Source organism: Macrotis lagotis, chromosome 1 (genome assembly GCF_037893015.1).
Source record: "Macrotis lagotis isolate mMagLag1 chromosome 1, bilby.v1.9.chrom.fasta, whole genome shotgun sequence".
Taxonomy (NCBI): Eukaryota; Metazoa; Chordata; class Mammalia; order Peramelemorphia; family Peramelidae; genus Macrotis; species Macrotis lagotis.
Window position 1 is genome coordinate 865,224,462 of NC_133658.1, and position 21,185 is coordinate 865,245,646.

Genomic DNA, 21,185 nt, shown 5'->3' on the forward strand with positions numbered 1-21,185 from the left:
TGATTTCCAAGTGAAATACTGTTGATGAATGGTACTCGGACAGCCTGTCCTTGTTTACGACCCCCATCCCCTGAGAACAGCTATTGCTCACTCTGGCATGTGATAAAGCCATTACTTTGCTGGGAGGAAACTCAACTCTCCCCAAATCCACTCCCCCCCCTTCTCCCTGCCCCCCTCCCCCCACAAGCCCCTGGCCAATTTGGGCATCAACATGCCTGGTCAGTCCCCTCTCTGACAAGCTCATGTGACCCAGGGTTGGCTATAAATAGCTAAGGAACTGTGAACAAAGACAGAATCCCAGAGTTTGAGAAGAGCTGGGAGAAGAGGAGCTCGTCATTCAGCAAGGCAAGGGTCTTCAGATCTTCGGGTACCCGCTCAGTTTGTGTCTGTGAAGCCAGAAGCTGATATAATGGATTATAAGTCAGGTCTGATCCAGGATTCGAACCCCATGGAAAACTTGGAGAAGCAATTGATCTGCCCCATCTGTTTGGAGATGTTCACTAAGCCTGTGGTCATCCTGCCCTGCCAGCACAACCTATGCCGAAAATGTGCCAACGATATCTTTCAGGTCAGTGCTTGGTGGTGCCTGGTCCTAGAGGCACTAAGAATCATCCCTATATAAAGCTTCCTGAGGCTTTGGGGGCCTAAACTGGCCCTGCCTCATATTCTAGGCTCTAAGTCACTATAATTCTTCTCTAGGAAGTAACATGGGACTCTGGATTGAAATCAAAGGATCCAAGATTACTTAGATACATACTCTACTTATATGAACTTAGGTCAGTCACAATTTCTCTGGGCCTCACTTTCTGCCTCTGGAATCTGAGGGAGTTGGACTAGATAATCTTTATGATTCCTTCTATCTCTAAATTCTATTATGTCTCATTGCTCCTACCATCCTCTTCATCATGGCCCCTTCCCCAAAGCCTCCTATGGAACTTGGGAGGGGGTAAGAAGACAGTTGGCTGCCCCTGTCCTTCTCCATGACGCAAGTTTTTTTTCCCTCACTAGTGCTCTCCCTAATCCTCTCATCCTCCTCCCTCTTTTGATAAGGTTGTTGACCAATGAGTTCCAAAAGGCAACTGATTTTAGTAATGGGGGGGGGGGGGGAGAAAGCAGAGAGAAACCAGACCCCTCAAACTGGAGCCAGCTCCAGAGTGGCAGTGAGCCCAGAACCCTGGGGTGGCAGTGGGGAAGGAGGCAGGTGATCAGGAAGACAGTATCTTCCCAAGCTAAGGGATCACAGCTGTTCCTGAAATGGGGACTGGGGAGGGGATCTTTCTCAAGAGAAGGACAGGGTCTTGGAATAAATGGATCTAACAGGTGCTCCAATTAGAAGAAAATAATACTAATTAGCTGACAGTTATGAAAAGCAAACTCATTTGATAACTTAAAACAATGCTGGGAGAAAGAAATCTAAGCTTGAGCAAAAGTGATTCCACTTGCCCAGAACCATACAGTTAGGAAGCATCTTAGGTGGGATTCAAACCTGGATCAATCTGACTCTTAGTTACACCATACTATCCCTAATTTGTTGCTTTGAACTACAGTTGTACCATCTGTGAAATGGATTCTTCCTCATTAGAACTCTTAGGATCATAGATTTCTACATCAAGAGCTGGGAGGTACCTCATTAAGTCCAAACCTCTCCTTCAAAATTTACAAATGAGGAAACAGGCCCATGGAAATCAAGCAACTTGCCCCAAGTCAAGCAGCAGGTAGTAAATATCAGACATGGGAATGTAAGGTTTCTATTGGTAGATTCCGTGGAAGGAGGAAGGCTAGGAAGTAGAATTAGTTGGTTGGGGTGGGGAAGAAAAGCAAAGGGATGGTACTTCTCTGACATATACCTCTCCTCTAGGGCAGTGGAAAGAGCATTGGCCTTGGAGTTATGAGGATAGGAGTTCGAATCCAGTCTCAGACACTTGCTACTTACTAGCTGTATGACCTTGGGCAAGTCACTTAACCCTGATTGCCTTCCATCCAGGGCCATCTCTAGTCGTTCTGATTAATAGCTAGCTAGTGGACCCAGTTGGTTCTGGGGGCAAAAGTGAGGCTGGTGACTTAGCACAACCTCCCCTCACTCAAATCTAATTCATGTACTTGCCATGGCATCACCTCCCTGATGTTATGATTTTCTTCGAGAATGAAGAACAAACAACAATAGCTTCTCCTCTATCCCTGGCATTCACAGGCTGCGAATCCCTACTGGTCCAACCGGGGTGGCTCCATTACAGGAGGTCGTTTCCGATGCCCATCCTGCCGCCATGAGGTGATCATGGACAGACATGGAGTGTATGGGCTTCAGAGGAACCTGCTGGTGGAGAATATCATTGACATCTACAAACAAGAATGTTCAAGGTCAGTTCCTCCCCCATGTCCACTGGGTTGCTGAGTAGAGGTTGGGAGGGTCTCCTTTTCTTAATCTCAAAGAAGTCCCTGGAGATGGAGAGGAAAGGTCTCTACTCTTTTGGGCCAAATTCCTGGGAAGAAGGTTTGGATCCTAGATCTAATAATGTTTTTTACCTCCTATTCCTTCCATAAACCTGCATCCAGATAACCCCAGAACTCACTGCCTATAACTCCGAGGCCTTGATGAGACTGGTCTATAAGTCCAGGATCCTAGGAAGTGGAGATGGATTGCCCCATATCTAGTCCCTGGCATTAAAGGGAATATGGGATGGTCAGACTGGCCATTAAACAACCTTCTGGGGCCATTATCATAATTTAAATGATTACCATTTATAAAATGCTTAAGGTTTACTTTAAAATACTTTACAAATATTATCTCAATCCTGTTAAGTAGGTTATCATTATTTCCATTTTTCAGATGAGAAAACTGATGCAGATGTTAAATGACTTGTCTAGGATCACACAGCTAGTATGTGTCTAAAGGTGAATTTGAACTCAGACCTTAGTGACTCCAGGTCCAGTGTGCTATCCTTGTATCCCATAGTTATCAATACTGAAGAGGGGAAAGGGAGAAAGAGATAAAAAGGGATGAAAAAGTTAAAAGCTGGAACTTTACCAAATAATAGAGCCAATTCCGGGAACCTTCTTCCCAAGAGGAAAAGAGTGAGAATGGTCATAATATTGAGCTAGGGAAAGAATAAAAACCGGCATTAATTTGTGGTTTATCAATAATTTAGGGCTTTAATTATATGACCTTTTCTGATCCTCAGAATAACCCTGTAAGGGAAGCAGTATAAGTTTTATTGGGCCCACTCTGTAGATAAGGAAACTGAATTCAGAGAAGGGAAATAATCTGCTAGAGATCACACAGTTACTGAGTGGTAGCTCATTGACCCTAAGGCAAAATGAGATGGGATGAGAGCTGGAGTATTGGGGTCCAGAAGTTTTTTGAGAAGTAGCTATGGTGGCCAGTTTTCTCTCCAGCTTCTCATCCAAACGCTTTACCAAGTGCCTGCTTGGATGATTCCTGTTCCACAGTCCCAGGAGGACATTGGTTTAGTCCCCCCATGCCGTGGTGTTGAGGCATAGTGCTTCCTAGGAGGGTGTCTGTTTTCTGTCTGTAAAAAAGAGATATAGAGATTTGTAAAACTAAAAATAGAGGATGTGAAAGCACTTTGACCAAAAAACCAAAACAAAAACATTACCTGAACTTTTTAGATTATGAGAGCTAGAAGGGGCCTCAGAACACAGAATTGGGAGGGGCCTTTGAACAGAGAATGTCAGAGTTGGGAAGGTCCTTAGGACTTAGAATGTCAAGGCCAGAAGGGGCCACTGAGTTCTGGGCTTGAAATCAGGAAGACCTAGCTTCAAATTCTACCCTTTACTAGCTGGGTGTTATCTCTGGGTTTGTTTCCTCATCCATAAAATGAGGACAATAACTCCAGTCTCTCCTTTACAGGGTTGTTATGAAGCTCAGATGAGATAATATTTATAAAGAACTCTGCAAATCTTAAAATGCTCTGTAAAATATCTGTTTTACACACACACACACACACACACACACACACACACACAGAATCAAAACCTAGAGACTGATCCAAAGTTCTCCCACCAGTTTTTTGGCTCTCTCTTTCCAATACACCATACCCCCTTCTTGTTAACTATTAGTAATAATGCCATATTTCAATGATCAAAAAATCAGCCTTAGGATCTGAGCCCAAAGGGGGTTTAGATGATTGGTGTGCAGTTCACAACAATCCAATATGGGCCTGAACTAGATTAAAATGTAATCATGAAATGTCTAACAAAACTAATTAATTAATTTAAAAAGAAATACATAAACAAGGTATGGCTTTCTAGGTAAAAATGCAAGTTGGTAGGGATCCTTAGGTACAGTCCAATTGTCCTTATTTCTATTTAAGTTTGATATCACTCTCTTACAGTAACTGAGTCTGTCAGGAAGAAAATAAATAAGGTAGAGAAAGAAAGGCAAAAAAGGAAGGCTCTCTTGGTTTAGGAATCATGGTATTAATTCTGGAAAAAATGTTAGAAGTCATCCAGAGGCCCAGAGAGATGAAATGAATTACTCCAGGTCACACAGGGCTAGAATGAGAATTAGAATCCAAGTCTGCATCTTAGTACTGGGCTCTTTTGCTACATCATACCATATCCTCTACTTTGTCACCTTAGTAAGACAGGCTCGTCAGTGTGATGGAAAAAATCCCAGGCGACCTGGTTCAAATTTTAGTTCTACTACTTAACTACCTTTACGATTTTTTTTTTGGAAAATATCCCAAGCTCTCTTGTCTATGTTTCCAAATTTCTAAAATAAAGGGCTCAGACTAGATGATCTTTAAGGTTCTCTCCCCAGTTCCACATCTAGCAATCCTATGAAAGTCCTTGTCAAAGAGGATTTCTGGAGGAGGAGGTTGTAAAGGAGAGGAAAAGTGTGAGGAGGGAAGTAAGGGTTAAGAAGTGGGGAAGGGGAAGTCCTGACTTGAGAAGGGACCCTTTCTCATTTCCTCTGCTCTGCCATTTCTAAATCTTAGCTGGCATGACCCTGAGTAAATCATTTAACTTCTCTGGGTCTCATTTTCAATCATGTGTAAAATGAGAAGATTGGACTTGATGGTCTTTAATTCTAACTCTGAATCTAGGACCCTATGAATACTTTGATTCCCCTCATGAAAAATCCAAGCTGGGTAAGCTGCCCTTGTCCCTGGGAACAGGAGTGGACACTGATTTACTTGGGATCAGACATGAAGACCAGGCAGTTGTTTGTTCCTCTAGGCTAGTGGGGAGGGACCTCTGGGCTCTTCATGAGCTGCCCCTCGGCCCCTAGGGCCAGGGGTGGTGGGGGTGGTGGTGAGGAATGGATGAGACTTTGAAACCTTTCAGGGAGGGGCTGGACAGAAGGAGTATCCCAGTGACTCAAGCTGGTCTCTCCCCTCCAGCCGGCCCTTGCAGAAGGGCAACCACCCCATGTGTAAGGAGCATGAGGATGAGAAGATCAACATTTACTGCTTGACCTGTGAAGTGCCCACCTGCTCCATGTGCAAGGTGTTTGGGGCCCACAAGGCCTGCGAGGTGGCCCCATTGCAGAATGTCTTCCAAGGCCAGAAGGTAAGGAGGAGCTTTTGACTGTGACCCTGGGGGGGAGGCTGGCTCTACAGCTCATGCTTCATGGTGCTGATTGGCTCTCAGGGGATGTGCTGAGCTGGACCTTTCCGGAATAGCCCTGGAGGGACTTCCCAGAGGCTGGGAGAAGCAATGTCCCATCCCCCCTCAAATCTGAGGAGGGAGGTCTGAGGTCACTTGTTATATTTACTGTCACTTGAGAGTTGTAGGGTGTGGCCCTAGGGAAAAGCCAGACCCCAAGGGACAGGGCCTCCTCCCTTGCCCCTCTCCTTATGGGCCATCTCAGGTCACCGGGCTATTTCTATAGTAGGGAATGGAGGGGCTGTTTGCCCTTCTAATCCACCCACTCCCATCTCTATGACTAAAAATTCTCCTCCAAACTTCTTTTCCCCAGGATTTAAGAAAATTCCATTTCCGTATTCATGGGACAAATTGGGTACATGGAAAGAGATTAAGGGGAGGGTCCTCTACTCATGTCCACCAGTGATACCTTCCTTTTCTCTTCCTCTCTCAGCCTCTCCCATCTTTTCTTGTTATCATTCTTTTTCTCTTCTTTTCTATACTTCCTGATTCTAGCCCTGGCTATGCTATTGACTAATCATGAATTCATGGTCATAGGATTTCAGAACTAGAGGAGATCTTCATGGCCTCAGTTTCCTCAGCTATAAAAATGGAGAGAATGAACTGATTGGTCATTGAGGTCTCTTCTAGTTCTAAGATTCTGTGTTCTAGAAAGTTTGATCTTCAAGTACAGGATCAGGCAAAGCATAGAAAGGGTGAATGGGAAGGGTAAATAATAAGGGACTTAATGGTGTTTGAACCGCTTGTATTCTTGCATGGGAAGATGATACTGATAACTCATATGAACCTTCTCATTTATTAGGGCAGTTAGAAGATATATATATATATATATATATATATATATATATATATATGGCATAGGAGGGAGTTGAATTTGAAGGAATAATAAATTAAAAGATGAAGTCAATGGGGGGAAGGAATATACTGCAAGAAAGGGAAAGAAGAGGTAGAATGGGCCAAGGTATTCACTAAAAAAGGCAAGAAAAGGCTTTTGCAGTGGAGTGGAAGGGGGAAGGTGAGTGAGGAGGAGTAGGTGAAACTTACTCTCATCAGAAGTAGCTCAGATTGGGAATAACGCACACTCTCAATTAGGTAGAGAAATCTCTCTTATCCTAGATGAAACTGGAAGAGGAAAGGAATGGGAGAAAGGGGATGGGGGAAGGGGAGGAGAAGTGTAGGTTATAGAAAACAGGGAAGAAAGATCAGGGGAGAGAGAGTAGTCAGATACAGCATACTTGAGCAGGGACAGGGTGAAAGGAGAGAAAGGATGGAATAAATGGGGGTGGGGGGAATAGGATGGAGGGAAATATAGTTAGCAATGCCAACTATGGGAAAAAAATATTGAACCAACTTCTTTAATGCACTTATGATAAAGAATGCTATCCTTTCCAAAGATAGTTGGTATCTGAATACAGAATGAAGCATCCTTTTTTCTCCCTCACTTTATTTTTCTTGAGGTTTCTTTCTGTTTATGTATGTGTGTGTGTGTGTGTGTGTGTGTGTGTGTGTGTGTGTATTTACTTTTACAACATGACTATTATAGGAATGTTTTTCATGGCTATACATTTTTAATCTATACCAAATAACTTGCTTTCTCTTTTTTTAGTTAGTTTTTTTTTCAAGGCAATGGGGTTAAGTGATTTGTCCAAGATCACACAGCTAGGTAATTATTAAGTGTCTGAGGTCACATTTGAACTCAGATACTCCTGACTCCAGGGCCCATGCTCTATCTACTATGTCACCTAGCTGCTTTCTCAAGGGGGAAGTAGTCTGAGAGGAAGGGAGAGAATTTGGAACTCAAGTTTTGGAAGTAAATGTTGAAACTTGATTTTGTATGTATTAAAAAATAATAAGTGTTCTAAAGTCCACTTCTACTTTAATATTCCATATTCATATTTTTTCTTTCTCTTTTGTTCTTTGTTATAAGACACAACCCTTTGGCAAGATGGGAGGGATATATCCGGGAATGAATCTGATATAAAAACAAAAAAACCCCCAAACATTCTATATTCTAAGAGCATAAAAGCTCCAATTTGAATATTCAATGATTCTGTGACTTCTTTTCCAGGCTAAAATTTGCCCCTAGTCCCTAGAAATAGAGAGGTTCCCAATTCCTTCAGCGGAGCCTCCCTAAGGGAAAGGGTTAGACATCTAAAACAAGGGTATCCTAACTTTCCTTTATTGAATGGGAGAGTAGAGGTTAAATCTATTTTGGTCTCTTCTCACCCTCCTTATCCAGAGTGAGCTAAGTAACTGCATTTCCATGCTGGTAGCTGGGAACGACAGAGTACAGACGATCATCAACCAGCTGGAAGACTCCTGTAGAGTTACCAAGGTGAGGAATGGGAGAAAGGGACCAGCTTGGGAAACTCGAGCTATCCACTGTCACCCACCCTCCCCCTTCAACTCCAAATGGCCCCTAATGGGCCTCCAGATGTCATGGTTAGAAGCCCCATGTCCAGGACTGGTTGGGCAGATATAACAGAAGTGAGAATAAGTGGGAATGAAAGAGAACCTGGGAGAGTTTGAAAAAGAGCCCCCACTTTCTAGTTGAGAGAACTGAAAATTAGAGGGATTCAGTAATTTGTCCAACATCACCTGGGTAATAACCCAGGTCCTCTTGACTCTAAGAATATACACACTGCACTCTGTCCAATCCAATATTCTATGCTCTGTGATTTCTCTCTCTCTGTACACTGCTTTTTTTGTATATAATCTATTCTAGCACTAGTTTTTCTGAATGAAATTGAACTAGCTATAAAGGAACTACCAAAGGGAAAACAAAACAAAATATTGGTCTAGGAAGAACTTATCAATTGATTAAAAAACAATGAACATGGGGAGGCTAGGTGGCGTAGTGGATAAAGCACTGGCCCTGGAGTCAGGAGTACCTGGGTTCAAATCCGGTCTCAGACACTTAATAATGACCTAGCTGCGTGGCCTTGGGCAAGCCACTTAACCCCATTGCCTAGCAAAAACCTAAAAAAAAATGAACATCTCTACTTTACAAATTATTCTCAAAATTAAAAAAAATAGTACCAAATTCCTTTTATGAGATGTAGTATGAATCCCTAAGCCAGGGAAGAATAAAGCAAAGTAACAGAACTATACTGCAATATCACTAATGAATATTGATTTTCAGGGGCAGCTAGGTGGCGCAGTGGATAGAGCACCAGTCCTGGAGTCAGGAGTCCCTGAGTACAAATTCGACCTTAGACACTTAATAATTACCTAGTTGTGTGGCCTTGGGCAAGCCACTTAACCCAATTGTCTTGTAAAAACTAAAAAAAAGTTTAATGAAATCTTAACAAAAAGATCATGGCAATATATTTTTAAAATTATTCAGGAAGAGGAAACATTAGTAATAGCAGAAAGGATAGATACCTGTGGGATCAGGTTGGTCTTATACCATGGATAGAAGGACGATTCAGAATTGGGGAAATCATTAATATAATAATATTAAAATCAAAACAACTCCAAACACTTGCTTTCTGAATTCCATTATTAGGGTAGGAACCCAGATTAGAGAAGGAGTTAATCAAACCTTGACCTGTCCTAGAGTGCCCCACCTACAGTAAGAACCCTAAATTAGATGATAATGGAATAATAGTAATAATAAGTAATAAGTAGATAATCATAGTTTATATTTCTATGCAATTTAGTTTCCCAAACACTTTGCTCAAAAAACCCCTTGGAATAGGGTAAGTTTTTTTCTGGCTATAAGTCTAGGATCAAAAGACTGTAGAATTGTGAACTAAGAGACGTTAGGAAGAACACAGTTAGGAATTCCAGAGTAAAGGAATCCTAGGAGACTGACTCTATATTTCTCTGTTTCACCAGGAAAATAGCCACCAAGTAAAGGAGGAACTGAGTCAAAAGTTTGATGTCCTATATGCCATCTTAGATGAGAAGAAGAGTGAGCTGTTACAGCGGATCACTCGGGAGCAAGAGTCGAAGATCAGCTTCATTGAGGCCCTGATACAGCAATACCGGGAGCAGCTTGAAAAAGCCACCAAATTGGTAGAGACAGCCATCCAATCCATGGACGAGCCAGGAAACGCCGCCTTCCTGATGGTGAGCACCCAGCTTCTCAGTATTCCCATCTCAGAAGAACAATAGGACGTCAGAGCAGTATGGAATCCTAGGACAAAGAAGGGCAGAACGAGGAGAGCTGTGAGAACGTAGAATTCTGGAGCTGGAAGGTGGCTAAGAACACAGAATGTGAGAAAATGAAGGAAATTTAGGAGAGAGAACTTTAGGAGTAGGAAGGGACTTCGGACAGAAAATATCAGAAGTCGGAAGGCCCTAAGATCATCTTGCCTATTCATCCTTTACTGATTAGAGAAAATAACTTGCTTACTATCACATCATGGATAAGGATGAGAACAGTATGCCGACCCCAGTCTCCTGATGCTCTATCTAGGGTTTTCTGCTTTCTTACACTTGGGGGAAGAGGAAACATCTTTTTTTTTGTAGTTGTTGTTGTTGTTTTTCTGTAAGGTAATGGGGTTAAGTGACTTGCCCAAGGCCACACAGCTAGGTCATTATTAAGTGTCTGAGGCAGGATTTGAACTCAGGGACTCCCTGAATCCAGGGCTGGTGCTCTATGTACTGAGCCATCTAGCCACCCCTAAGAGGAAACATATTGATAGAAAGGATAGATGACCTCTAGGATGGGAATGTAATGACTCTCCCTTCTGCCAGAAACCATGGAAGCAGCAGCTAGCCAAACATCAGGAGTCCCCAACCCATTCCTCCAGGATTTGGCCAGATTTGGGACTTTGTAGCAGGGCTTGGGGAGGGTGCCAGGAAGACAGTTTTTGACCCCAGGGCAAAGGGAAAAAACCAAGAAGTTGGAGACATTCTTTAGCTCTGGTGCCACAGCTGGATCAGTGATACCAGGGCTTCTAGGAAGTCTTTGGCTCATGGTACCCCTCTTTAGAACATCTAAATTCCCAGCCTAATGACTGAACCTCTGTCTAGATTTAACCCTCTGCCTTCTCTCTTTCTTCCCACAGAATGCCAAGCCATTGATCAAAGCGTAAGTCTTCCCTGAGGGGTGTAGAAATTCAGGGATTTGATGTTCCAATCCCCCAACCAGCTTTAAGGAAATCCCATTCCTCCATCTTGTCCATTTCCTAATGAATTCTAATTCCAAAATCCCAGAATATTCTGCTTTCTTTCCCTAATCTCTCTTTTTTTTTTTGTCATTATTATAATCTCTGTGAATGGAGAGGGAAGCTACCTTCTACAATAAAATGTTGGAGCTTAGAAGGAAAATTTGTAGGAAAAAATAAGTTACAGAAAACAGAATTTCAGAGATTCATGGCACCTTAAAACTTAGAATGTTAAGACAGAGAGGGGAATAGATAAATCAATCATTCCACAAGAAATTATTAAGCAGCTACTATGAGCATATGCCAGACACTGGGCAAGGTGCTGGATATTATCATGGAGAGACCTCTGAGTTTGGAATCAAGAAACGCTGTCTTGGAATTCTTCCTCACCCTATGCAATCATCTAACTTCTTTTAACCCCAGTTCCTTTAACTAGAAAAATAATAGGACCAACCTCAAAGGTTGTTATATGGAGCAAGTAGGATGACATTTTTAAAATATTAAAGTGTTAGGTGTGTTAGCTATATATTTAGATCAATGAACTTAGTGTTAGAATTTAGAATGTCAAAAGTTGAAGAGGAAAAATGTAAAGTTCAAAACCTTGCAAAAAAAAAATGATTGGTGAAAACTACCATTGCATTGTAGTTGGAAAAAACAAATAAATAAAAATATTTAAATTGAAAAAAAAGTAGAAGGGATCCTTAAGAATACAAGTCCAATTCTTCCATTTTTCAGTTAAGAAAACTGAGACTCAGAGAGGTAAAGTCACTTATTTAAGGTCCCACAGTATATAAATAGCAGAATCAAGACTAGAACCCAGGACTTTGACTTGTGACACTTGGTTAACTAATTTCACTACTGTCTCCATCTCCTACTATATGTGACCCTAGGTCAGATCCCCTGGGGGATGAAGAGTACCCTCATCTGAAGGATGAGTGTACCTAACTATAGAGGGAAGAGTGGAAGGTAGGGAGAGAAGGAGTTCTCAAAATTAAGAGAGGTTCAAAGGGAGCTCCTTTCATTGGGAGCTAAAGTGGTAGGAGATGAGATCTTAGCCCCCCCCCCCCCTTCTTCTCTTCTCCAGCATTGTGGAGGCATCTAAGGGGTGCCATCTGGGCAAGACAGAACAAGGATTTGAGAACATGGATTATTTCACCTTGGACCTGGAACACATAGCAGACACCTTGAGGGCAATTGACTTCGGGTCAGGTAAGACCTAGTTGGGAAGGATCAGATCTCTTTCCCTATCTTACAATATGAAATCTGGCATATCAATTGGCAGATCTAGGCTGATGACAGTGTAGAGGCAATGAGAGAAGAGGGAGAGAGACTTCCACTATAGAGACATGTCTAAATTCAGAGAATCAGGGAACCTTAAAAATAGAATGGATTTTGGGAACAATCTAATTCAAATTAAAACAGATTTGCTGACAGAAGGAAATCCAGACCCTGTTCAAAGGTAGAACAGAAAAAAAAAGCTCTGAACTGGGAATCAGAAGACCTCAATGCTAGTCCAGGTTCATCTACTAACTGGCTAAGTGACCCTAGGCAAGTCATGTAATATGAGGGAGTTGAGACTAGATGATCTATAAAGTCAGCTTTAAATTCCGGTTTAACAATAACTCACATTTCTAAAGGATTTTAAAGTAAACAAATAGATTTCTTCATGTCTCCCATTTATAAAAGTTGATGAAAGTGTCTTTTTAAAAGCATTATGAATATTTATATCCAGAAGAATTAGGAGAAAATTTTGACAGTAAGAACAAAGTTATTCTATTAACTGGGATAAAAAAAGATGGGTTTTAGATTTTGAACTTTTCAAATAAGTCTAGAGGGACCTCAGACATTAACAAATCTAAGCTCTTCATTTTATGGTGCCCTAGGCTAAGCCCATAATAAGCCTTTATTAAAAAATTTTTTTCATTCCTTCACAAAACAAGAAAAGACCTTAAAATATTAAGTAGATTTCCCAAAGTCAAACAGGTAATAAGCAAAGGAACCAGGATAGCGGCAGGATATATAACTCATTAGATCCTTTAATTTAAATATATATATGTTAAATCTTTTTGATAAATATTTTTCAGGACTAAAATTTCCCTCTTTAAATCAATTGATGCTGAATAAGTTCTTGCTTCATTAAATCGGTTAAATAAATTCAGGCGTCTAGGGGAAAAATTTTTTTCCAAACATTCAGTCTAGTTAGTCAACAAGGTCCAGGGTCAAGGAAAATGATTGTAGAGATTAGGGAATGTGTTCTGTGTCTTCAGATCCCCAGGAGGCAAACCCCTTTCAAAGGAAGGAAACCAAGGAAATGGAACAAATTATGTGATCATATTAAAGCAGAGTGAAAAATGACTTTAGGAACTATTTAGTTCACCCCCCCCCCCCCCATTTTACAGAGGGAATGAAGGCTTAGATAGAGGAAGGGAATCCCTAGTTCTAAGTAGTCCCAGTCAGTCTGAGCCTGGGAGAGTTGAAAAGCAACAGTCCCCCACCCAGCTTCAAAGCTTCAAAGAAAGATAGAGTACAGAAGGTTGAAGGAACAGAGTGAGCAGGACAAGGAGTGCCAGGCAAGGAGAGAGCTCAAAGACTTGGCTTCTAGGACTGAGCGGAGATATAGAGTTGAGTTCCAGGGAGGACCTTGACCTCTGAGCTCAGAGAGCATTCTGCCTTCTCTTGCCAGACCACAGTTATCTCTCCTGTGGTTTCTGGGAGATGCAAGCAAACTATGTCTTACCCAAAGTGCCTCCTCGAGGCCACAGCAAGATCAGGTGATAGGCAGTGGGTGACTCTGAAACAAAGGAATGTCTTTGTGTCAGTCCAGGTTGGGGTGAGGGGGAGGGGAAGGGGAGAAAAAAGGGAAGAGAGGAAGAGGGAAAAGGGAAGACAGGAAGAGGGAAAAGGGAAGACTTGCTCATTCTGCAGGTATGGTAACACTTGCTGTTCCCCTGGAGCCTTATTCAGGAAAGCCTCCCACTCTCTCCATGCTTTTGGTCTCCTCTCTAGAAAAAGAGGCCTTAGATGGATGAACAAGGATGAAATGTCTCTGGAAGGAAGGATGGATGGATACATGAATGGATCAAGGAGCCCCAGCCCAATCTAAAGTTGTCATTTGTTTTTCATCTACAGATGAGGATGAAGAAGAGTTCATTGAGGCAGAGGAAGATGAGAATGAGGAAGAGGAAGGTGATCCCTCTGGAGGAGAAAGTGGGAGGTGAGGAAGTCTGCCATTTTTCAGATCTGTGGAAATTGAATTGAAATGCAAAGAAGGGGTAGCTCAGTGGTGGTGCACTGGATAAAGCATCCCCATAGAGTCAGGAGGACTTGAGTTCAAATGTGACCTCAGATACTTGATACTTAGTAGTTACGTGACTCTGGGCAAGTCACTTAACCCCACCTACCTCAAAAAAAAAGGAAAGGAAAAAAGAGATACAAAGCTCAGATTGAGGAAAACCCTGGAATCCCACGCTTCCAAAAAAAAAAAAGCACAGGATTTAAGTGCTCAAGAAAAGTTAAAGATCACCCTAGCCAACTTTTTATTCAATAAAGAAACCCTTATCATCTAGAGTTGGTCAGGACTCCACAAAAAAGTAACTGGTTGGGTAACAAACCAAAGCAAAGGCAAGAGGAAGGTGATGGGATGTATAAGGAGGACTCCAAACAACATCCTATGGGAACTGCAGTCAAAGGAATCAGATGCCCAACAGAAATACCACAAGGATCTCAGGGGGCCCCAAATCCAAACCCCTCGTTTTACAAATGAGAAAATTGAAGGCTTGTCATTGAGATGATCTGGTCAAAATAATAGAGGTAGTAAGCAGCAGAGCCAAGACTTGAACTTAGCTCCTGTGACGTCAACTTGAACAAGCTTCCCAAAACACCATACTGATGAATTGTTAGATTTAACCTGGAGAAGAGGTTAAAAGGAGGGTTTATTTTCATTACTTCCTTCAAATATCTAAAAGTTGTCTCGTGTTTGATTAGAGCAGTCCCAGTATGGAATGGCTGTCCCATTAGACAAGAAGGTGTTTTTTTTTGTTTGTTTTAGGTTTTTGCAAGGCAAATGGGGTTAAGTGGCTTGCCCAAGGCCACACAGCTAGGTAATTATTAAGTGTCTGAGGCCAGTTTTGAACTCTGGTACTCCTGACTCCAGGGACCGTGCTCTATCCACTGCACCACCTAACTGCCCCCCAAGAAGGTGTTCTTAAAGACGTCGATGAGGAACTGTCAAGGATATTGCAGGGAGGATTTCTCTACTGGATACTACTTCATAATGTTTTGGGGCAGTTAGGGTGAATAATAGATAAGAGTTGGGCTTGGAATTAGGAAGACTCATCTTATCTTCCTGAGTTCAAATTTGGCCTGCCACTAGCTGTGTGATCCTGGAAAAGTCACTTAACCCTGTTTGCCTTAATTTCCTTGCCTGTAAAATGAGCTGGAGAAGAAAATGGGAAACCACTCCAGGATCTTTGCCAAGAAAACCCCAAACATATGATCTTTGAAACTCCTTTAATGGGGCACCTAGGTGGTGTAGTGGATAGAGCATCAGTCCTGGAGTCAGGAGTACCTGGGTTCAAATACGGTCTCAGACACTTAATAATTACCTAGCTGTGTGGCCTTGGGCAAACCACTTAAACTCATTTGCCTTGCAAAAGAAACCTAAAAAAAAATTCCTTTAAGCTCTGTCTATATTCAAAGACTCCTTTCCCTTCTGACACTAAAATCTAAGATCCCTCCCAGCTGTGACATCCTGTTGTTCCTATGATTATGCCTCTTGAGGTCGCTTCTTTTTTTATCTGTTACATTTCTGTCAAAATCTGCTTCTTTGTAACACTCACATCTTGATTCTGTCTTATTCTAAGGAAGCGTAATAATCTTTACTGCTGATATTAATGCAGCATTACATGGTTACAAAGAAATTCAAGTTTGATCTTCCGGGCCCTGTGAGGTGGGTGGCACAAATATTGTTTCCTTTTTTCAGATGGGTAAACTGAAGCCCAGAATTGGGATGTGGCTTGCTATACTGACAGAACCAGGACCCCTAACGCAGGTCTCCTAAGTCCAGATCCTGCTCTCTTTTGCTCCCTAGCTAGTGGAGTCCAAGAAAATAACTAAAAACCCTTGAGAATTTGTTCTAATAGTATATGGTCCATACTCTTGGGGTTATATTATATCATGGTTTCTTTCTTTTTTTTTAAGGGGCATAGGGAAAATTAAGATTTAGGCCAAAGAGCATCATGCTCAGAAGATTGAGGAATTGAAAGTTAGAAAACTTACCAATTCTGAGACCTGGCACTTGTACTTACTTCCTGTGTGACAAGGATCCTCTCTGGTCCTGTTTCCTCCACTTAAAATGATGGGTTTGGATCTAATGATCTCTAAGAACTATCACTTCTGGATCTAGTTCTAAATCTCTAGAGAGATGTCCTCTCTTCTCTTCCCTACCCCCATTCACCAGAGTTTCTTGCTCTCTTTGTTCTAGGAGTACAGGAAGGAGGCAGGAAGAAGAAGAAGCCCTACAGTGAGAAAACTCTCCAGGCCAAGTGAGAGGAAAAGAGGCCTCACCCAGGAGAGGAGTCTCTGTGACAAGCCATAGGCTCGGGGCGGGGGGAAAGGATCCTACTTCTGCCAGGTCGCAGGGACTGGACGCCCCCCCCCCCCCCACAATGGCCTAGCAAGTGGCCATTCACCCAGGCTTAGAGACTTGTTGAAACCAAAGACACGGGACACTTTTCTACTTTGGTGCAAAATGGAATGTTTTGTACAATTTCTTTTTTAATGTGTTTTTTTTTTTGTATATAACTGTAAATGTATATGGATCTGGTGCTTTCCAGAAAAGGACTTTGCACATTGTGCGGGGGAGAAAAGTCATTGTGTGGGATGGTAAGAAGTGGTCAGAGATGCTGAGGGATTGGGTACTTGGCAGCTGTCCGGGCCCCTCTCCACACCACTTACTGGGCCTAGAAAGAGTGTACTGTATTTTAATGTATATTCCTGTCACACAGGGTACTTACTGACTGAATTTATGTTGCACATTGTTCAAATAAATACACAGTTCTATCAGATATTCCTAAAATGGAGATGTGGGAGGAAGGTGTTAGGGTTTGGTACTGATGGCCAGAGATCTATGGGAGCCAATCCATGATACAAACTGGGGATGGGGGGTAGGAAATCAGAGGGCACGTTAATACGGTGTATTGCATGTTAGATGTTTCTGTGATATAGTGCTGGCTTTGGCACCGGGAAGATCTGGGTTCAAATCCAGGTTCTCATCCTAACTTGTGTGATCCCAAGGAAGTGATTTTACAGCTAGGTACCTTGGAAAACTAGCAAAGATTTCACTTATTAAGGAGGATCCTTTAAGATTTTTTGCAGTCTGAAGGTTGAGGGAGAGTTGTCATATCATTGCATCTTTTATAATATCCTTTAAACAAGGAATGTTCATATTACCTCACTTACAGGGAAAGTATCTAGGGTTTAAACCTAAAACAAAGGGAGGCAAGGATCCATCCCAAGATCAGGAAGGAGCAGGGCTAATGGTAGTGTTAATGACAATTACATTGTTCTTTCAGGTTAATGGCAACTTTACTTCCAAACAATCCAATCCAACAAGTATCAATTAAAGCTCTTATTGAGTATAATGGAAGATAAAAAATTTGTTTCAAAAAGAAAAAGCAGGGGCGGCTAGGTGGCGCAGTGGATAGAGCACAGGCCCTGCAGTCAGGAGTCCCTGAGTTCAAATCCGACCTCAGACACTTAATAATTACCTAGCTGTGTGGCCTTGGGCAAGCCACTTAACCCCACTGCCTTGCAAAACTAAAAAAGGAAAAAAAGCACCTTACTTTCTGGTTATATAATCCAGTGAGATTTATAATATCCATTATTAAAATATTCCTCCCAGATTCATTTATGAGAACCTGGTCTAACTTCACACAAGAAAAACTAAGTGGATGAAAAAAATCATTATCTAGACTGGAGAATATAGTAAGATAGAGAACCTATGGTTTGTCTACATATATATGTATGTCTAGATATGGACATATGTACATGTATATATCTAGACATGGATATATGTATGTATATTTGTCTAGATATGGATATATGTATATATTAATGTCTTAGACTCAAAAAACAGATAGTGAGTATAAAGAAAGTACAGGAGAAAGAAGGCAGAATGAATTGTGTTTGGAAAACTAAAATGGTTCCAATGAACCCAGGCTTCTCCCTGGAAAAAAAGGTCTATTTTTTTAAACATCAATATTCTTACTCTGACATTCCATGGCCATATCATGAAACAGTTTTCAAAGATGATATTCGTCCTTCATTTTCAAAGAAGACCATGAGGGGAGGCGATGTCATGATAAGCACCTGAACTGGATTTGAGTAAAGGGGGGCTGTGCTAAATCAGCAATCTCACTTTCTCCTCCAGAGCCACCTGGGGAGGTGGTCAGCTATTAATCAGGACCACTAGGGATGGTCCTAGAGAGGCCATCAGGGTTAATTGACATGCTCAAGGTCACACAGCTAGTAAATGGTAAGTGTCTGAGGCTGGATTCGAACCTCCCATCCTTCTGATTCCAAGGCCAGTGCTCTATCCACTGAAACACCTAGCTGCCCTCTGATGTTCCATGTCTTCATTTTGAAACAATCTCCAAAGATATGAATTTTGAAATCACCCAGAAGGCATAGGCAGGGGGTTGGTTACAGTACAGTGGTGAACAAATACAAATTACAAATAAGGGATTATATATGAAAAGGATAAATAATGTCATCAAGGAATCCTTTGATGGAAAAAGCTGAGTTGCTCAATATAAAGTAATAGTTAATCTGGATTGATATCTTCAAGATGTCAGTAGGAAAGATTATCATCATGACTCGAATGATCCTCAGGCCTATTTGCCTGGCCCTAATCTCTCTCCTTACCTCCAGTCTTTCACCTCCAATTGTCAATTGGGCATCTCAAGCTGGATGTCTAAATTGATGTCTAAAACTCAAAACGTCCCCAATTATCTTTTCTCCTAAATCTCCCCACTTCCCTCCAAGGCTAATACTACCCTCTCAACTCATCCAAGCTCCTTGGTTTTCCTCAGAACCATTGTCAAACTTTCACTCTCTCATCCCCCATTTCCAAGCAGGTGCCAAGTCCTGCCAATTCTGCCTTTTTAACTTCTGTTCTGACACTTCCACAAACTCGGTATAGGCCCTCATCAACTCACACTTTTATTTCAAAAGGCTATTTGTTTGTCTCTCTGCCTCATCTCTCCCCACTCCAATGCATGTTCCACTCAAACTCTCAAATCAATCTTCCTAAATTGCAAATCTGATCTCATTACACCCTTATTCAATAAATTCCAGTGGTTCCTAATCAACACTAAATTAATAATAAAATCCTTCATTTGTTGTTTAAAGCCCTTTATAACCTGGTCCCTTCTTATACCTTACTCTACTCCATGTATGAAGAACTGGGCAACTCAGGTTGGGGGGGGAGTGGCAAGGCAATGGGGTTAAGTGACTTGCCCAAGGCCACATCACTAGGTAATTATTGTGTCTGAGGCCAAATTTTGAACTCAGGTCCTCCTCACTCCAGGGCCAGTGCTCTATCCACTGAGCAACCTAGCTACCCCATAACTCAGTTTTTTTCAACATAGGATTCCTTGAAGACATCTTTATCTTTATCTTCCTTCTCCTTGTAATTTGTATTTGTTCACTACTGTATTATACTCCACCCTCCATGCCTTCTGGTGATTTCCAAATTCATATCTTTGGAATCTGTTCATAATACAGACATAGAACATCAGAGTAAGAATACTGATGTTAATATTATAATTAACAATTAAATTATAACTAATAGTTTTAAAAAGATGGACTTTTTTTAGGGAGAATCTTGGGGTCATTAAAACAATTTACAGTTTTCCAAATGCAATCCAGTCTGCCTTCTTCCTCCTGTACTTTACTGTACTCACTGTCTATTTGCAGTGACTGTCCAAGATATTAATAGTCTAAAACTCAGTGCCACCAGACTTTTTTTGCTTTTCCTCCTAATATCCTTATATCTGAGCATATTCTTCAGCCAAACTCCCAGGCCTGAATTTTTCTCTCCTCATTTCAACCTCCTGCTTTCTTTCAAATCTTACCTAAAATCCAACCTGCTGCAAGCTTTTTCCTGGCCATCCTTAATCTTAGTGACTTCCCTCTTTGATTGATTCCAATTTTGTTCGGTGTGTATATAGTGTGTGTGTGTGTGTGTGTATGTGTGTGTGTGTCTCTATGTGGTATGTGTAGATAGGGAAAAAGAGAATAAAAATGAAAGAAACAAAGAATGAGAGAAAAAGAATGAAAGAATAGAAGAAACAATAAGAGTGGAAGAAACAGAATGAGGGCATAAGATAGAATGGGAGAATGAAAGAATGAAACTAATAGAGAATGAGAGAATGAAAGAGAAAATGGAAGAAACAATAAAAGAAACAAGGGAGACTGAGAGAATGAAAGAAACAGAATAAGAGAATGAAAGAGATAAAATGAGAGAATGAAAGATAAAATAAGAGAAACAGAGAGAATGGAAGAAACAGAGAATAAGAGTTACAGATTCTAAAATAAAACTGAAGCAGACTATCCCCAAGGAGATGAATCACGACAGTGAAGCAGGTCTCCTGCTGAGGGACCTTGAGCACACACCTGACATCCCTTAGAGGTAATCCCTGACCCTGCATTTTGTTCTTGTTACACATCTGTCCTCAGGTAAAGGAAACCCAGCTCATCAATTCATTGTGCACCTGATGCAAAGGAGGCCAATGGAAATCTAGCTCACATGGTCTACAGCACTATAAGATTCACAATGGTCTTTTTTTTTTTACAATAATCCTATGTGTAAAGATATTATTTTCACTGCCATATTACTGATGGGAAAAATTGGTGCTGGAAGAGAAGGTAACTTAGTCAAGGTCACATAGCTAGTAAGTATTAGAAGACAGCACTTGAACCCAGGTCTTCCTCTTGGAAGAACTTTATTCTCTCCACCTTGTGGAACCACCTTCTCTTCTAGAAGCCTCTAGTTCAGCTGTAGAGATTAGACTAAGAACAGTGCTGATTCCTGGACTCCTCTGCAGGTTTCTAAGCTCCATCATATTATGTTCATGTTCACAGCAAGCAAGGCAGAAGTAGAACCATTCCCACCAGTAGGGACCTAACTGTTGCCCTGCCTCTGATATTTACTACATGGGTGACTTTGGTAAGTCCCTTAACCTTTATGGGACTTGGTTTCCTCCTTGGTAAAATGGTCCCTTGTGGCTTATCACTGATCCTATAAAGAAGAGACGGGGATTGCTATGAGAACATCCCTGATCATGATCGTTTCTGCATAAAGATTTTCTGTGACAGAAATCCATCAAGGTGGTCCATTCCACATTTAGATAGCTCTCATGGTTAAGAATAATAGCTCGC

At 41.5% G+C, this 21,185-nt stretch overlaps 1 protein-coding gene across 1 annotated transcript; it reads left to right on the forward strand.

Annotated features, from left to right (window-relative positions):
• The first annotated feature begins 287 nt into the window (after positions 1–287).
• Positions 288–20,208, forward strand: TRIM63 (tripartite motif containing 63). Its single transcript, XM_074218059.1, has 9 exons — positions 288–568; positions 2,192–2,358; positions 5,364–5,532; positions 7,868–7,963; positions 9,469–9,702; positions 10,647–10,669; positions 11,830–11,954; positions 13,875–13,959; positions 16,228–20,208. Exons 1-9 carry the CDS (start codon positions 410–412, stop codon positions 16,268–16,270), a joined length of 1,101 nt encoding a protein of 366 aa, XP_074074160.1. The 5' UTR covers positions 288–409; the 3' UTR covers positions 16,271–20,208.
• Positions 20,209–21,185: the final 977 nt, after the last annotated feature.